This window comes from Diabrotica virgifera, chromosome 1 (assembly GCF_917563875.1).
Source record: "Diabrotica virgifera virgifera chromosome 1, PGI_DIABVI_V3a".
In the NCBI taxonomy this organism is placed as follows: Eukaryota; Metazoa; Arthropoda; class Insecta; order Coleoptera; family Chrysomelidae; genus Diabrotica; species Diabrotica virgifera.
The window spans coordinates 285,828,259-285,848,556 of record NC_065443.1 but is presented as its reverse complement, the minus strand read 5'-3'; the positions used below and the strand labels follow the sequence as shown (position 1 = coordinate 285,848,556).

General features: G+C 34.7%; 1 protein-coding gene across 1 annotated transcript in view; it reads left to right on the top strand.

The window, feature by feature from the left end:
• The first annotated feature begins 3,465 nt into the window (after window positions 1–3,465).
• LOC126893467 (angiotensin-converting enzyme-like) overlaps window positions 3,466–20,298 on the top strand; it is a 245,854-nt gene continuing 229,021 nt past the window's right edge. The window contains exons 1-4 of the mRNA XM_050663701.1: window positions 3,466–3,490; window positions 3,873–4,202; window positions 4,325–4,422; window positions 19,276–19,445. Coding sequence (XP_050519658.1) covers window positions 3,466–3,490; window positions 3,873–4,202; window positions 4,325–4,422; window positions 19,276–19,445 — 623 coding nt within the window. The remainder of the gene's footprint in view (window positions 3,491–3,872; window positions 4,203–4,324; window positions 4,423–19,275; window positions 19,446–20,298) is intronic.

Sequence of the window (20,298 nt, the reverse complement as noted above, 5' to 3'; positions counted from 1 at the left end):
AGGGTAGCGGTTATTTTCCCCAAAAATTCCCCCCAAATTTAAAAAAAGGGTAAAAATTGTTATTACAAAAAATAGCATTGGCGTGACTTTAAAGTAAATTTAAATATTCAAATATAAAAAAATAAACAGGCCAGGCGATTTGAGGGCGATTTTAACTCTGCAAGATACTTGCATGGGCGTCCCAGCATTATTTTCAAGGGATGCATCTGAACTTCAGACGATTTCATCTGAATCTATACATACTATTAACGAGTATAAAATATACAACTATACATGCATAGCTATGTAGGTACATTCCTTCCGGACAGGGAGGTGCACTTGTTATTTTAACAGGGTATTTTTTAATATTAAAAATAAATATTCTTAAAGACAGGTTTTTTTTTGGTGAAATTTTCCAACTGCCATGTGATCAAACAAATTACGCGTGCATTATAAATGAAAAGCGCTATAGGTAAGCACCAGTGTGAGAAAGAGCGTATACCGATAGCTGTTTGCGTCCTCTGTTGTAACTGAGCGAGTCCGTTCGCTCGAGAAAAATCACGTGACCTGGCGATACCCATGTTGTTGTAAGTAACTTTTTTTAATTAAAGGAAAATAATACGGACTATACAATAGATTTTGCAAATATTATAGAAAAAGACAAATTTATTATTATAAATATATAGGTAAAAAAGTATAAAACTACAATCTAAATTAATTCTGTGTCCGAATCTTGTACTTCTTCAAACTCCTCATCTGAGCTTAAATATTCATTCTCTTTTTCTTCGTCAGACTGTCCTCGAGACTCAGATTCCTCTTCTACCTGATCTGTAAATAGTGGTAATATATATTTAGAGTTAATTAAAAATTAATAAGTGATTAATTAATTGAGTTCCTACGTATTCTTACTTATAATATAACCATTATTTAATACTTTTCGAGCAGGTAAACATGTTGCTCTTTAGGCACATACATATTTTAATCTTGTAACATCGACTTGTAGTCACAATATTTTATCAAAAGGTATAATGTAAGCCATATATTATGAAGTTACCACCTTCATTGGTGTGCTAGTTACAACTACTTTGCGGAATGCACTGAAGATGTTCTGTTCAGAACGAAAACGTTTTGCAATCCATGTGGATGACTTTTAGAAGTTTTAAATAAACTATTTCATACCAAAATACAATTTGAAGTTTTTACTTCTGTATAGGTTTTTTTAATACTTTTCCTTATTTAACCAATCACATCAGGTTTTTTATTTCTTACTATATGACCAAAGTAGCTCATTTTTTCCTTCATAGTGTTGAGTATTTCTTTTTCCTTTTTCATCTTTCTTAATGTTTCTGTGTTTGCTACGTGTTGTGTCCATGATATTTTTTACATTATTCGATAACACCACATCTCAACAATGGCAAGTCTTTCTTCAGATGCGCCCGTGATTGTGCAGGCTTCGACTGACGAGTCTGAGGAAGAAGAAGAGAATGAATATTTAAGCTCAGATGAGGAGTTTGAAGAAGAAGTACAAGATTCGGACACCGAATTTATTTAGCTTATAGTTTTATACTTTTTTACCTATATATTTATAATAATAAATTTGTCTTTTTCTATCATATTTGCAAAATCTATTGTATAGTACGTATTATTTTCTTTTAATTAAGAAAAAGTTACTTAAAAAACTATAATATATAATAATTACTCTAACGTTTCGAGGCACAACAACATGGGTATCGCCAGGTCACGTGATTTTTCTCGAGCAAACGGACTCGCTCCGCTAGAACAGAGGACGCAAACAGCTATCGGTATACGCCCTTTCTCACAGTGCAGCTTACCTATAGCGCTTTTCATTTATATGCACGGGTAATTTGTTTGATGACATGGCAGTTGGAAAATTTCACCAAAATCCTGTCTTTTTAGAATATTTATTTTTAATATTAAAAAGTACCCTGTCAAAATAACAATTGCACCTCCCTCTCCGGCAGAAATATATATAGCTATGTATGTATAGTTGTATATTTTATACTCGTTAATAGTATGTACAGATTCAGATGAAATCTTCTGAAGTTCAGATGCATCCCCTGAAAATAATCCTGGGACGCCCATGCAAGTATCTTGCAGGGTTAAAATCGCCCTCAAATCGTCTGGCGTGTTTATTTTCTTTATATTTGAATATTTAAATTTACTTTAAAGTCACGTCACTGATATTTTTTGTAATAACAATTTTTACCCTTTTTTTAACTTTGGGGGGATTTTTAGGGAAAATAACCGCTACCCTCCAGCCAGACCGGCATTTTTGTATTAGGCTATCATGGAAGAGTCCCCTGAAAAATTTTCAGGTTGCCTAAAATACCTACTCAAAAATGTTTCACAGCTCTTTGACCATTAATATTATGAGTAGAACATCAACAGGAGCACAGGAAACATATGCAGAGTTAAAAACACAAACAAAAAGGCTAGGTCGGGAAATTAACACAGAAAAACAAAAATAATGACTCAGACGAGAAAAAATATAGTCCCAGAAAACATTATACATGAAGATGACATTGAAACGGTTGAAAAGTTTACATACTGGGAGAAGAAATATGCCGACGGATCAGAAGATGGAGAAATACGGAAGAGAATAACGCAGGCAAACACAGCTTGTTTTGCCCTCTCCCATATATTTCGGTCTAAAAGTGTCCACCGAAATACAAAGATGAGAATCTATAAAACCTTAATTCGACCAATAACATGCTATGGCAGTGAAGCCTGGGTCCTGAAAGAAACATCCAAAAACAAACTCGACACATTCGAAAGGAAAGTACCTAGGAGAATACTAGGACCTGTGAGGGAAAACGGAATCTTCAGAAGTCGATACAACAACGAGCTTTATCAACTTTATAAGGAAACGCCCCTGTCAGACTTCATTAGAATACAAAGATTGCAATGGGCCGGACATGCGATAAGAATGGGAGAGGATAAGCTACCAAAACGAGAACTGAATGCTAGAATGCAAGAAAAGAGACCGGTTGGGAAGCCACGAAAGCGCTGGGAAGACACAGTAAACAGCGACGCACAAGCCCTTTTAGGAGTCCGTGTATGGAGAAGAGCAGCCAGAGACAGGCAAAGGTGGAGGCAAGTTACTCCTTCGTGGGGTACTGGTAAGCCATAATCGCAATAGGTAGGAGATGGCAGTTAGTGATTAGTAGAGGATTCCTGATTGTTTTAAATCCATTTATATATTTTTTCAGGTTTTATGAGTCTTTTCTTTTCCTTCAATTTCCGTATTCTATTAAAGGTTGGGAATCATCATGCCTACGCAGATCATGTTGATCGCCCCTCTAAATAGTTCTCTACTACTGCATTCAAACCATTCCCTCAAGTTCTTTAGCCAGGATATTTTTCATTTTTCCAACATTTCGATTTTTTCAAATTTTGCCTTGTATAATAAGTTGTAATAAGGATACAAAGTTACAAAAAGCTTTTTGAGAATTCGTATCAGCTGTAATGCAACTCCCTGACTGTATTTGGAGTAAGGATATAAGTCTGGTGTATATCATTTACTCCAGTATTTTTTAAAAAATATAGTTTACCTTGTAATATTTTGGGACCAAATAAGGATTTTTATGATCCGCATTCGGAATCTGGGGCATAGGAGATTTTTCCTGATATCACTTCTCTTCTTTATCCTTGTTTTGGTTCTGGAAATATATTTTTCAAACGCAAATACTGGCAATAAAAATATTGTATTTAATTTATGCAAAGATTGTTGATGAAACATCAACAGCCATTTTATAATATTTTTTCCACTCTATACATCCTATTTTCTGATTTCCCTTGACTAAACTCCCTATTAAGTATAAATATTTTCTACGTTTTATTTATTTTTAAAGCTTATAATATATTTTTTTTAGAATTGACAGCTATTTTGGCAAATTCAAGAGATGAAAAGGAACTGAAACATGTATGGGTAGAATGGAGAAAGGCCCTTAGCAAGTGCAAAGCAGATTATATTCCCTACGTGACCTTATCTAACCAGGCAGCTAAATTAAACAACTTTACTAATAATGCGGAACTGTGGCTCTTAGACGACGAAGACGATACTTTCAAAGACCAAGTACAAGCTTTATGGGAGCAAGTGAAGCCTTTATACTTAGAACTTCACGCCTATGTGAGGTTCAAGCTAAGACAAAAATATGGAGATGTTGTCCCGGAGAAGGGACCAATTCCTGCTCATTTATTAGGTAAGATATCTTCATAATCATTAAAAAATTTAAAACAATAGAAAAAACGTAGTGTTCTGATGCACTACTGTATATAATAATTAATTTTTTAGGGATTGTATTGATTGTTTTTTAATTTTTAGGAAATATGTGGGCACAAGCATGGGTCAATATTGCAAGCTTCACATTACCATATCCAGATGTTGTTGATTATGATATAACTGCAGAAATGTTGAAACAGGTAGCACACCAACTTAAAATAAACACTTTGAAAATGTCAATAGAACAATAAGTTTTATCTCATATATTATGTACATCAATTTTACATACCGTTATAATGCCTGACTCGTCATTCATTCATATCAGTCCTCTATGATGAAATAATCAAACAAAAGCTAACAAGTGCACTAATACATATAATGAAAATTTTTAACCCGGGAGTAGTCGCGCTCACTTCTGTAACGTGAATAGTCGCGTATTAGATTCTATCTCAAAATACGAAGTTAAATACGAATTTACAACAAATTTTTATTTTATAGTATTTTTATTGACTTGTTATGTCAGAAATATTATTTATAACACTTATTAAAGCTAATTGGCTCTCCCCAAAGCCATAAATTTCACAAAAAGAAGAAGAAAAAGAATAAAAAAAAATCCTACGCATTACTACAGTCTTCCTCGAGGCACTTACGAAATTTTTTTAAAATTGCAAAATTTTTCATCAAGTTATCGAGAAAAGGATAAAATGTGAGATTATATCTAACGGCGAGACTACTCGCGGGTTAACATAAAAGTCAACATAAAACTTGGTATGCTTAAAATTAAATTATTAATCTAGTTTTGAAGGAAGAGGTTCCATTTTTGGATTTTCAGGACCTTTTCTAATATACACATTGTTAAGATAAAGGGCAATCCGTCCCTGATATCTCATATAATATCCCATAGCAATACCTGATAAATGCTCGATGGGATTAAAATCTGGCTATTGTGCTGTCCACGATAAAAGTGTAACATCCCCATTATGAAACCAATCTCTCACTGTTGTAGCAGTATGTGGCCTTGCATTATCCTGCATGTAACGCAAATCAGAACCGTCAGTGGTGGTACATGGAAGGACAACATTCCGTACATGCCTTCCTCTCAAAACTCTTACTCTTCTTGCACATGTTGTTACAAATGCACATGTTGTTATGCCCACCTTAATCTGATTCTACGATTTCCATGAACTAACATAGGAACCTTCAATGTACTGGCTTGCAAACCAGCTTCATGTAATCTCTAACTGAAAGTTTGGTCACATCATGAAAATTTTTCATATCCACGTTAAAATCGCGAAATCACGTTCCGAGACACGTCAAGATGACGTACAACATAAGCTTGTGAAAGTCCAGCCTCGTGTTAAATGTTGACGCTCCATGACTATTGTTCCGTTTAATAATTTTATTTTAATTAAATTTTAAAATAAATACAGACTATATGGTTATTAGCACCTATATGGTTATTAGCGCCGCTCGGTATTACAAAGTTTATGTTTACAATTTGTTGATATATAGATAGATACATAAATTATTAACATTAATACATATACGTAGATTTTCATATACATTGATTTTTACAGTGGTGATATTCATATTTGGTTGTAGATCCCTATTGATTTCAAAAAACTTAAAACTGACAAAAAGTCACAGTCCTCTTCTAAACACTCACGTAGCGTTATCGGTAGTTTACACTTTTTCCGATTATTTGCATATGCCGGGCATTCAACGAATACATGTTTTACACTTAAGCTGTTACCGCACTTACCGCACATTGGATTAACACTTCCAGTAATATGGTATTCATGTGTTAGGCGTGTATGTCCTAATCTCAGTCTGTTTAATATAGTCTGCTCTTTCCTGTTGGTACACTTACTCTTCCATCTTGTAACTGTTGTTTTTATGTCCCGCAACTTTTGTTGAGACTGGTTCCAGGTTTGAAGCCACCGTTCACTAGTGGGTAGTTTATCCAGTGATGAAAATCTTTCTTGTATGTAATGTCTGTTAACTCTTCGTTGTTAACTGAAGATTTGGCTACAGCATCTACTCTTTCATTACCATGTATACCTATATGCGACGGAATCCATATAAACTTTACTATGGCATTCTTTTGCTGAAGTTGGTATAAATGGTTCTTTATCAATCGCAACAAAGGATGGGTTGGGTAAATGGTGCCTAAGCTGCTAATAGAACTTAAAGAATCTGTTATTATTAGGCATCTGTATATGTTAGCATTTATAGTATATTCTAATGCTTTGTAGATTGCGAATAGTTCTCCTGTGTATATTGTGCTAAAATTCGAAATTTTGTATGAAGCAGTATAGTCATTGTGTACGAAAGCACATCCAACTCCTTTTTCTGATTTGGATGCATCAGTATATATATATATATATATATATATATATATATATATATATATATATATATATATGTTGATAATTCTGATACTTATCAATGTTACTATAAAATTGTTTAACCATAGAGGACGCATTCAGTTGATTACTGGTGTTTGTTAAACTCATGTCTAAAAAGGGTTTTCTGACAATCCAAGGAGGAGTGGTAAAGAGGTTGGTTTGGTATAACGTAGGGAAGACAATATTATTACTGGTCATGTATCTGTTAAGCCTTTCATAGAAAGAGGGTTTAGATCTTTTCTTTTAAAGGTATATTTGGTGAAAACGAGATGCAAAGACATTATCTCTGACGGGATTTTCATTATTTGCTGACAAATTTGCGGCATATGCTAGACTCAGGTATTGTCTTCTTAATTCCAGAGGCATTTCTCCTGCTAAACATAGTAAGCTATCTGTGGGTGTAGTACAAAAAGCTCCTAAAGCTATTCTTACAGCAGCATTTTGGATTGTTTGTAACTCTTTTAAAAGTAATTGACTGGTAGATCCATACACTATTGAGCCATAATCGACTTTAGATCTAATAAGGCTTTTATATACTGTCAATAGGATATCTTGATCACATCCCCAATTTTTAGTAGCTAGGACCTTCATTATGTTCAAATATTGTTGGCAAGATTTTTGAAGATGATAAATATGTTGCTTAAAATTTAAATGATTATCAAAATTTACTCCAAGGAATTTGATATAGTCAACATAATCTATTTTTTGATTAAAGATTGAAAGTTCGGGATTACTAACATTGCGTTTACTGGTGAAATGAATACATTTACTTTTATTAGCACTAAATTTCATTCCCGATTTCATTGACCATTTTTCTAATTTCAAAATAGCATCTTGTAAAGTTTGTTTAATTAGTTCTATGTTTCTTCCTTTACAATAAATTATGAGGTCATCTGCGTATAGTCTACTCTTTACTGGTGGAGTATCATTTTTCATAATGCTATTTATAGCAACAAGAAAAAGAGTAACACTAATCGATGATCCTTGGGGGGTACCATTTTCCTGTATTCTTTTGTTAGAAATAAAATCGTCTACTTTTACTTGGAAGCTTCGGTTTTTTAAAAAATTAGTGATACAATTTAGAATATTTCCTTGTATACCTAATTCCTGAAAAGTTTTAATTATACCATGGCGCCACACTGTATCAAATGCTCTGGTTATATCAAAACATACCGCTATGCAGCTCTGATTATTTGCTAGAGCTTCGTGTATTTCGGACTCGAGGTCAACTAAGTTGTCTAGGGTTGATCTATCTTTACGAAATCCTCTTTGTTTGTTAGATAGAACAGATCTTTGCTCGAGTATCCAAATAAGGCGTTGGTTGATTAATTTCTCGAGTACTTTGCTCATTGCACTTCCTAACGATACCGGCCGGTAGGAGTTTGGGTCTGAACGTGGTTTACCAGGTTTAAGGATAGGTATTGTGTAAACATTATTCCAAGTGTTTGGAAACACTCCTTCAAGCCATATTTTGTTATATATCTTTAGTAAGTAGGCAGTTCCATTTCTAGGCAACTTTTTAAGGAAAATGATAGGAATATCATCTGGACCAGGACTTGAGTTTTTAATAGAATTTATAGATTCAGTTAACTCTTCTTCTAGTATTGGTGAATTTATTGGCAGGCTATCGGTTTCATTATGACTAAATTCTACTAATTCTTCTTTAGTCTTAAACTGTAAAAACTCTTGAGAATAATTTTCATTACTTGAATATGACTCATATGATGAGGCTAATGCATTAGCTATCTGAGGTCTAGATGTATTAATTTTGTTATTATATTCTAAATATCTTATTGAAGAGTTTGTGTGACGTCCCGAAATTTTGTTAATTTGTTTCCACACTATTGCTGCCGTGGTAGAACTGTTTATTGTTGATGAAATTTTTTTCCATGATTTCTTTTTTGCTTCTTTTACCACTTTTCCACTTATGGCTCTTAACTTCTTATATTCCAGGAGATTTTCTTGTGTTTTTTGTTTTTTATATCTGTTGAAAGCTCTGTGAGTCTTCTTTATAGCATCTTGACAGTGATTATTCCACCACGGTACTCCTATGCGATTTCTTACTATTTTCTTTTTTCCGATGAAATGATCTGCCGCGGTAAGTATGACGGAGGAAAATTTATTTACTATGTCGTTTATATTATCATTAGGAGACGGATCTGAAAAAGAATCCAGTTGATTCTCCACAAACTGTGTATATGGTGACCAATCCTCTATTTCTGTATTCCATCTAGTGTAAGGTTGAATTTCTTGTTTATCTTCGAAATGTATAAATATGGGAAAATGATCACTCCCATACAGTTGTGTACTAGCTTCCCAAGTTATGTTTTGTACTAAAGAAGGATCTGTAAGAGATAAGTCGATACAGGAAGTGTTTCCAGTAAAAGAATCAAATCTTGTTGGAGATCCATCGTTAAGCAGAGTAATATTGGTGTTATAAATGACAGTTTCTATTATGTGTCCTATTTTGTTATACCTATTAGATCCCCAAAGTGGATTGTGCCCATTTAAATCTCCCACTACAATCTTAGGCGATGGAATTTGATCTATAATATGAGTTATTTCTTTTACACTTATATCAATATTTGGTGGAAAATACATGTTGCAGATATTAATAATTTTGGGAGTTCTTATGCTTACTGCTACTGCTTCAAAGTTGGTATTTAAAGGTATTTGCTCAGATTCCAATGAGCCATTTACATAAATGGAAACTCCTCCACTAGCTTTTTTAGAATCATGTCGGTTTTTATGATAACCTTTAAATGCGTTTAATTTTGCTAATTTCTTTTCAGTAAAATTAGTCTCTTGGAGACATGTAATTGACGGTAAGTGTTTAGTAATTAATAACTGAAGCATTTCTAGTTGTGTGTAATAACCGTTTATGTTCCACTGTAGCATTGACATTTTGTTATACGTATATGTTAATTTTTATTCTTGTACTTGATCGCTATCTATTTCGGAGGAGGAAGATAATGCATCCAACTGTTTAGATATTTTACCTTTAATTTTTGTACAACGTGTTTTCATGATTTTTTCATCGAACAGTGGATATAATATGTTGTCTAATAATTCTAGTAATCTCTCAATATCTTTTGTGAAAGTTTGAGCAACGCTCAATGTGTCAGCTGAACCATATGCGTTTTCAAATAAGTGTATCGTTTCTTGATAATTAAGAACAGTGTGATTTTTTTCGTCTTCAAAAAATGCTTTAGTTGGTTCCATCTGTTTCTTTATATCAATAGTATCTCTTGTTTGGGTAGTTTTCTTCTTTTTTGAACGTGTATCTGTAGTAGGCTCTTTAAAGCATTCAGGAGTATCAGGTGGTGTTACTGTTTCGGAAAAGATCTTTTGCTCTATATTTGTAGCGTCGGTTCTTCGTTTATTTGTGAAGTGAACGATGATTCCTTGTTTTCTGGTCCTGGTTCATTAACGTTTATATCTTTATTTGTGGGCGGGTTCCCGGTTTCTGGCTTTGGTTTGTCGCATTTTTTTGGTATATTAAAATTAAAGTCTTTATTTTTGTGCTGTTTAGATTGACTATCCTCTACAAAATGATTCGATTCAGAATGGATTTGTGCTGAATGTATTGTCACGTCAAATACAACGTCTTCTGCAGTTACCGTGTTATTTATTACTGAACTGGAATTATTATTTTTTTGAGGACAGTTTAAGGCTACATGATCAATATTTTTACAAATATAATATGAATGTTGGTCTAAAGACATAAAAATTCTATTGGTTGTATTGTCATTACAAATTAATTAGGATTCAGGAAGTATTAGGTCGACTAAAGGTGAAATATATACCTGCCTACGGAAACTTAGTATGTGTTGAAATTCAGGACGAGATGTGCCAATTCTAAGGAATGATGTGGGAGACAAAAGTTTAACACCTAGTCTCTGTAGTTCTGTTTCTAGAATAGTATGTGGAATTGATGGGGATACATTGGATAATATTAGTCGTTCACTAGGAGTAATTAATCTTCTTCCTTGTATTATTTGATTGTTAACTCTGATTTTTCCTTGATGAATATTGATAAATTTGTCCACTAACTCTTCTTTAGATAAATAAATACAAATTCTGTTATTAGATATACGTGAGATGAATAGTATATCTTTTGGAGATATAACTGATCCAAGTGATATAAGGTAATCTTCAAGTTTTACATTTTCCAATGAACTGAATACAACAGACTGCTTTCTGGATGGAAAACTAGCATTAGAAGGAGTGCTGGTAACGGATGAATACGTTTTTATAGGTGTTGGTGGTGAAATAGAGCTCATTTCTTGAGCTAATTCGGAATTGATGTTATCCATTTAAATAAATATAAGTCATTTGATCTGAAGTAAAACACAAAAAGATAACAAATTCTTGTTTGTAATTGAAATAATTTAAGGTTATTCTTGTGTTATTAAATGATTATTCTTGTTATTACTGATGATTGGTGTAATGTAATATGACTTACAGTGCCTCTGATGCAACTCCTATTCAGGAACTTCACCAACTCACTCTTGTAATTTTTCAGCGGGTATATTTAATGTAAAATTCACTTAATTTAAGAGACGATATTTAGCTACTGTACCGGTTAACTTCCAGGTCCTTTTATAAATGTGAAACAATTACTCGTACGAATTTGAGGCGCTGTCACTTTTATCGTAATAAAACAGTGCAATTGACAGAATAATCTGCATGGCATAACTTGACTTGTATAAAACAAGTTTTTAAATCGAATGATATGTGAAATCGAATATTTATCCAATGATAAAAAAGCAAGGTTCTTGGTAACACCTTCTAATCTGAGCCTTCTATAATTTGAAAGGCAATCAGACTGATAAATGGTAGACATGAAAGGATCTACGATATGAACTCTCAGGGCCGGCGATAACGGGCCTGCAAGGGATGCACTGCAGGCGGGCACCCCTGTTTAAGGGGCGCCAGAATGAGCCTTTTCTCTGCTGGTGTTATGCAAAATACTAAAATAGAAAAATTCATTTTTTTTTAATGTGGTTTAAATTCGTCATAATACCCTAATCAGTGTTTGTTAGTTTTGCATATCACACATGTAAAATATACAAAAATATGCAATGCCGCATAGAATTCTTACCTAGTAATATAATTTATTGGTCAAAGATATTATATTTCAACCAAACAACTTTGCTCTAAATGAGAATGCTTTGTTTATTTTCTTCAAATTTCTTGCAACTTGCTAAGTTTTGTATCAGCAGTTATGAGAGGAAATGAATGATTTCTAGTAAAATAGATTGTGATACTGTTTTCTTGACGCCTGTGTAATTTAAGTATTATGTACTTATTAATAGGTATCGAGTATTAATCCCATAAAAACATAATATTTAAAATAAACAGAAGACTAAGTTTTCACTCTAATGGCATACAACATATCCCACCAGAATGAAAACAATGGGAACCTTCTCTGGTTACACCTCCGAGGCTTCTACAATTTGCAAGCCATACGGATGCTGAGACTAAGGAAGATGAGGGAATTCTACAATTTACAATTCACGTCACATCTGCTCAGCGCGGTAAAGTTCCAACGAGACTGGTTCCCTTCATACTCCACAAAGAGTAAATGTAAATCAAAAATGAATAACCATTTTCAATTTCGTTGCAAAACGAAAATACAGCCGAACCATATTCCAGTCCAATCAGAGAGTGCCGCAAGCACCTCTACCGGTTTCGAAACTTCTTAGTCTCTCATCAGGAGGCACATATGCTGCTCTCCCTGATCCAACCAAAACAAACCCCAGCGTGCAGTCCCGAATTGCAACGAACGAAATGGCATAGATGCCCTAGCGGCAACTGCTAGCAAAAGACTAAGTTTTCACTCTAATGGCATACAACATATCCCACCAGAATGAAAACAATGGGAACCTTCTCTGGTTACACCTCCGAGGCTTCTACAATTTGCAAGCCATACGGATGCTGAGACTAAGGAAGATGAGGGAATTCTACAATTTACAATTCACGTCACATCTGCTCAGCGCGGTAAAGTTCCAACGAGACTGGTTCCCTTCATACTCCACAAAGAGTAAATGTAAATCAAAAATGAATAACCATTTTCAATTTCGTTGCAAAACGAAAATACAGCCGAACCATATTCCAGTCCAATCAGAGAGTGCCGCAAGCACCTCTACCGGTTTCGAAACTTCTTAGTCTCTCATCAGGAGGCACATATGCTGCTCTCCCTGATCCAACCAAAACAAACCCCAGCGTGCAGTCCCGAATTGCAACGAACGAAATGGCATAGATGCCCTAGCGGCAACTGCTAGCAAAAGACTAAGTTTTCACTCTAATGGCATACAACATATCCCACCTGTACCCACAACATGTAGAAGCCTCGGAGGTGTAACCAGAGAAGGTTCCCATTGTTTTCATTCTGGTGGGATATGTTGTATGCCATTAGAGTGAAAACTTAGTCTTTTGCTAGCAGTTGCCGCTAGGGCATCTATGCCATTTCGTTCGTTGCAATTCGGGACTGCACGCTGGGGTTTGTTTTGGTTGGATCAGGGAGAGCAGCATATGTGCCTCCTGATGAGAGACTAAGAAGTTTCGAAACCGGTAGAGGTGCTTGCGGCACTCTCTGATTGGACTGGAATATGGTTCGGCTGTATTTTCGTTTTGCAACGAAATTGAAAATGGTTATTCATTTTTAAAATAAACATTTTACATAAAGTTTAGTTTAGAGATTTTTAGATTTAGATTTAGTATTATTTCATGTGATTATATGGGCCATTCCACGAACATACGCCTGTTTTGGATTACTTCGACAACGAATATTTTACTGTGCAAAATAAGAAGAACGAAAGTAAATTGCAAATTACATTGTTGTTTACTGGAATAATTATTAGCCCCATTTACTTTCGTACTTCTTATGTTGCACAATAAAATATTCGTTGTCGAAGTAATCCAAAACAGGCGTATGTTCGTGGAATGGCCCATACCTATACTAATACAGAATAGTTTGTCAGTTGTACTCTGCAGTTAAAAAATCTAGTGTTGCATTCAATTAATATAAAATTATATTTGTTAAGTACTCAGTAGGTAGTATTATTAAATTACGGTCTCACATTACTGCAGAAACATAATCTTGAGGTTTTATAGTTATTATTTTTATTTATTTAAATAAAAATGGATTCAAAAAAATTATCTGGGGCACGAACCGAAGAAGAAAAGCTAAAAAAGAAGAAAGCTAAAAAAGAAGAAATGACAAAAACAATCTTAGTTCTCTTAGCCAATTTCTTAAAAAAATTAAAATGAAGTTATTCTGTCAGATCATGGATCCAATAAAACTGTAAGCGAACTTTATTTACCGGGGACATTTGCGGATAGGGGAACATCGGACTAAGTCGATGCCTCGCTGCCTGGAACCTACATTTTTAGGACACAAGTCCAAACTCAAGTCATTAATTAGAGGAAAGCTCTTCTAGCTACCCCTAAAATCAGGTGGTTTAACCACATAAAGTAATACAGAGGATGTCCCATTACCCAGGGCATCCAAGGAAACGTTCAGTACAAAGCCTCCTCATTCGTTATGTACTGCGATGGGGTGGGGTGGTGTTATAGCTTGGGGGTCAGATATATACCACTCCAGGTTATGGGCGGTCAGATAGGTAGGTCAGTGACCGGTTCGATCTTCGGAAATGTGGGTCACACTGTTTCATTAAAACACACATAATGTCCCCAAGGCTGGGGTTGTACGAGTATCTACATGGGCGCCCATGCAGGCACGCTGTCAGGGAGGCCATCCACCCCCTAGCTTTTCGGGTGCTATAAACTATATATTGTCATCCAAAGTATACAAAATGTAATGTGCAATATCTTCACGTCTGGCCCCACCCTAAAAATTTTTATATGGGCGCCCATAACAATGTGTCTGTGTGTGGGGGGGGGGGGGGCGCCTGTGCTAGTTTTGCAGGCGGGCACCTTATACATACCCTAGCTCCGGCACTGTGAACTCTACATCTGTCCACTTATTTAGGTAAACATACAACACAATTCTACCTCCTAATACTTAAATGTGAGCAAACTAAATTAGGGAGAGACAATCAAAGATTTAATTTGTTTCAAGGGCTACCGCCATTAGTTGACATATATTTTTTTGTAGAGTCATCAGAACTGCCGAGTATACCAATAATCTGAAACATATTTAATCTTAACAAGCTGTCTCTACTTATAAAAGTTTTTATTGAAAAAGTGGAATAATAAATTTCATCATCACATACCGTCTAATTTCAAAACAAACTGGGACACATACCGTCTAATCATAGAACAGGAAGTAAATCTACTAGTGAGATTGCAAACTCCCGAACAAATAGAAACAGAAACTAATAATCTAATCAACTTACTTCAAAATGCTGCCAAACAGTCTACCCCTCAACCTGGACAAAAAAAAAATTTCAACCAACATTCCTCTTGAAATAAAAAGACTAGTAGCAGAAAAAGAAAAGCCAGATCAATTTGGCAAAGAACTCACAGACCAGACGACAGGACAATTTATAATAACAAAACTAGAAACTTAAAAACAGCTCTAGAACAGATGAGAAACAACTCATTTGAAAACTATGTATCAAACCTTTCACGTCAAGATAACTCTATCTGGAAACCAATAAAAAACAAAAATAAACCAATAAATACTTCACCTCCAATTCGGAAAAACTCAATACCACCAGAACCATGGGCAAAAAGCAACAAAGAAAAAGCTGATTTATTTGCTGAACATCTATCTGAATTCTTCAAGCCACACGACAATGACCAAGTACAAGAAGTAGAGCAGAAACTAGCCTTACCAATTAATCAACGAGAGCGACTAACTTTAATTACACCGAAGGAGATCAAAGATGAAATTAACCATTTGAATGAAAAGAAGGCACCAGGCACTGATCTCATAACAGCAACAATGCTAAAACAACTTCGTAAAAAGGTATAATGAAGTTATTGTACATATTAAATGCAATCTAAAGACTTAATTATTGGCCTATATCACTAAAAATTGCCAAAGTAATTATGATACCGAAACCTGGCAAAGCTTTAACGGATGTTTCATCATACCGTCCAATAAGTCTACTGCCAATAATGTCAAAACTTCTTGAAAAGCTGTTATTTAAAAGAATTATGAGCGACCTAGAATTCCAAAACTGGATCCCAGAACACCAATTTGGATTCCGGAAGATCATTCTACAGTGCAACAATGCCATCGCATGTCAAATGTAATTAATAGAGCTTTGGACAATAAAAAGTATTGCACATCAGCCTTTCTGGACATCAGCCAAGCATTTGATAAGGTATGGCACCCAGGATTACTTTATAAAATCAAAAAATCCCTACCCAACAAATATTTTGACTTATTAAAATCATATCTAAATCACAGAGAATTTGAAACTAAAGTTAAGGATGAACTATCAAACCGTAACAAAATTCAATCAGGAGTCCTACAAGGTAGTATATTGGGTCCACTTCTTTATGTACTGTACACTAGGGTGGAACGAAAAATTCGAAGTCATTATTTTTTATGGGGCTAGAGCGAAAAAGTTGTGTTTTGATGTATAATAAAACTGCAAGAAATCTTTTTTGTATTGGACCCTATCTTCAGGTTTAATATTAAGTTTAAATTTTTGGTAATAACAAAAAAAAAATTTTAAAAATTTATTTTTTTTTATCAGTTCTTTGAGTCTAAATAATTGTTTTATGATACAATATACATTTTAAGATTGGTAGTCTGATTTTGTGTTAAAAAACGGCATATTTCTAGACTGCAACCTTGGACGAATAAAGCCATCCCTTGATTCTGGTCCACAAAGAGCAGCTTTATACTTAAGAACTTAACAGTTCTTTCTACGGATTTTGTATGACAAGGGCAGTATAAGACCTCTATGTTGTTGTAATTCCCAGAATCAATCATATCCCTTACATCTTCATATGTTTTAGCAAAGGAGGAGCAGTAACTTTCAATCCAGAAACCGAAATTAAGTCATTATAATGTGCAGCACTAAAATTTAATGTTGGTATTTTGAATCTGCGGATCTTTTGTTCTTTCTGACTTTCTCTAGCTTTCGGCACTCTGCGTAGTCTTAGTTCCCGTACATGTTTTAGTTCATCTTTCATCATACCGAGTAATACATTTTCGGGATGGGCAAAATAAGCATTCCTTTGGATAACGGCAAGACAATTTTTCTTTGGTCAACTGGTAGAAATCGTGAATAATGGATTATTCGCCATAAATGTTTTGAACCATAAGAACAGCTAGGATACAGTTTTATATAAAACTAAACTGGTGCATACACTTTTTGGATGAAACTTACTAACATAATTAATTGGAGGCTGGGGCACTCAGTTCCAACATACAATCGAAGCAACCGATTATCAACTGTCAGCCACCTTGCGTATGATATTTTCCCAGGTTTTTAAGGCTCAAATCATTAGGACATTTTCCCGCAGCAACTGCTTAACTGATTTGGTACAAGTACTTCTGATCGGTACTAAGGTCTGTTGTTTCTAATAATATTGCTAGGTTGTTCTCTATTGCGACAAAATCGACAACAGCCTTCTCTTTACAGCGTTCCAGAAGTTTCCCTATTGGCCCTGAAAAACCAAGTGGTGCACTGGTGCGTCCATCTAACTGTTGAATTAAATGACGTAGAGGTAGCTCATTGCAATGAAATAAGCATACTAGCCATTGAAGTGAAGTGCCGCAGTATTTGTGACGTAGATGGTTGGACTGTAACTGTTGACAAAGAAGCAATGAATTTTTCTTCATGATCATCTGCATCAGAAGAATTTGAGTCAGACAAGCTGCTACTTATGGAAGAATTAGAGGAATCTACAGTACATCCTTTAAGAACAATTTCGTCAGTATTATATTTTTGAGAACTTTCCTTTGCCTTCATGGTTCTTTCCATTTTCTTCCTTATTGCTGCAGATGCTGCAATATCCACTGGTCCAATTGCCATTTTTCGACAGGATCGTTGATCTTGAAGAAAAATTCCCTTATTTTATGGTACTTTCTTGATTTTATCACAAGTACACACACACACAGTTCCAGTTATGTTGCACTTGCAAGCCGCGATGTTCAATAACTTTTTACACTCCTTTCGAAACTAGCAAATCTTTTCTATTTATGAATCAGATGCTTGCTGAGTTGTTGTGTACCTATCGCTTAAGATTTTGATACTCTGTATAAATATTTTTAATCATATCTTGAATGCACTTATGCGATAATGTTGGAATAGAAGCTTTTATTGATATTTGTTCTACTATCGTTGCAACGGCATTGAAGACGTCGCGTCGGCGATAGATGAATCTTTATTATTATTTGTCAACTTAAGTTCATTACGAATAAAGAGAAAGCACTTTAAAATGTCGCACTTAGGTGGTAAAACACGATCATTGAAATTTGATCAGAGCCATATTGATTTTTTCGACAAAAATAATTTTTTTGTTTTTTCATTTTTCAAATCCAATATGGAACCTCAAGATATTTTTTTATTTCAAAATGCTCTAGCACCATTTGTTTTAATCACCTGACAAAACTTTTAAAGGATAGCCACAAGAATTTTTCTTTTCTTTTATTTTTTTTGGCCCTTTTCGTTCCACCCTACTGTACACATCCGATTTACCAACCACTCCACAAACCGCCATTGGAATTTTCGCTGATGACACAGCAATATTTGCAACTGAAGAGGATCCAAGAGATGCAGTATTAAAACTTTAAGAACACCTAGACCAAATTGGACAGTGGTTAATGAAATGGAAGATAAAAGCTAATGAAACTAAGTCAACACATATAACTTTCACACTAAGGAAAGACCAATGCCCAAATATTAGCCTTAATCAAGTCAACATACCACAACAGAATATCGTCAAATACCTGGGGCTTCATCTTGATTCTAAATTAAACTGGAAACAACACATTTTAAAGAAGAAGAAACAAGTTGAGTTGAGAGTGAAAGAAATTAATTGGCTTATAGGTAGAAAATCTCGACTCTCAATTGAGAACAAACTGCTGATTTATAAAACAGTCATCAAACCTATATGGACGTACGGTATAGAACTATGGAGTTGTGCCAGCAAATCAAACACAAAAATTATCTAAAGAACTCAATCAAAAATTCTACGCACCATCGCAAATGCCCCGTGGTACATTTCCAACTAAACCCTTCATACAGACCTAAACATCCCGTTAGTCAGCACAGTAATTCAAGAAAGAGCTAACAGACACCACGAGAAATTGGAAGGCCACCCCAACCAATTAATATTACCATTACTGCAGCCACTAAACAATAGAAGATTGCGAAGATTATGGCCCATAGATCTTCGCTGAAACTGAGGTGAAACCGCTGGGTGATGTACCTAATAACGCCATTTTAGTGTACAATACTAAATTGATATAAGTTATTGTACTTGTTATCAAATTAACTCATAGAATATGTAATTCTGATTGTTAATAAATGCTTACAAAAAAAAATCATCACATACTTTTTAGTGAAATAGAAAGGTGAAAAAATATAAATTTGAAATAAATCCTATTCCATATTATATTCTTTATTATTTATGCCTTGAGAATTTGTTTGTATTAGTATACAATTGAACAATTTTTTTAAAGTCTAAACAACAAATTTGATTTGTTTTTAGAACTTCACAGCAAAGAAAATATTTGAAACGGCCGAAAGTTTTTTCAAGTCTATCAATTTAACAGCTATGCCCGATCTGTTCTGGCAGAGATCAATCATAGAGAAGCCAAAGGATAGGGAAATCATTTGTCATGCCTCAGCCTGGGACTTCTTCGATGGAAAGAACTTCAGGTGACTAATTTTGCTGTATTTTTTTACGTGCTAATTAATTTTTTCTATTGATAGCAACGTAAATTATGTATGTCTTAAATTTTTAAATTATATTTTATTCAAAGCTTCATCATTCGTGAAAATGTATGAATTCTTCTTCTTCTGGTAGCACTACAACCCGGGGTGGCTCTTGGCTGACTGCACAACTCACTTCCATCTCGAACGGTCGTCCATGATAGTTGGGTCCGTGGGTAGTCCCATTGTTCTTAAATCTTACCATACATTGTCCCTTCATCGTACTCATGGGCGTCGGCGTCCTAAAGGCCTTCTTCCTGTGGGGGCTTCCTACTAGGTTAACTTGGCTAGGCGGTTATTAAGGAGTCTATGAACATGGCCAGCCCATCTTAGACGTTGAGATTTAATTTCTTGGACTACGTCGCTCGCCCTATACATCTGTTTGGCCTCAGCATTTGTTCTCATTCGGTGTTGGTTGCTATTAGGGTCGTGATAAGGTCCAAAGATTCTTCTGAGGATTTTTCTCTCAAAACATCAAGTTTTTTTTTAATTGCTTTGGTTAGAGTAAGTGAACTCATACCCATATATGAGCACCGGTCTATAATCTTAAAAATTGACAAGGAAAAGAAAAGGTTTTCCTGTAGTTGGCTGTATACCATCAATCACAAAATTGGAAAGAAATCCTTTGTAAAAGGTATAAAATTTTTTTTTTATTAAAAATCCCTTAAAAGGGCTACATCACAACAAAACGTTTTCGATTTTTTATAAAAAATCATCATCAGTGTTCGATAAACTGGATGCTAGCTGAGCCACAAAAGAAAAATATCTGGGTAAAAACCCTTTACATATAATATAGATG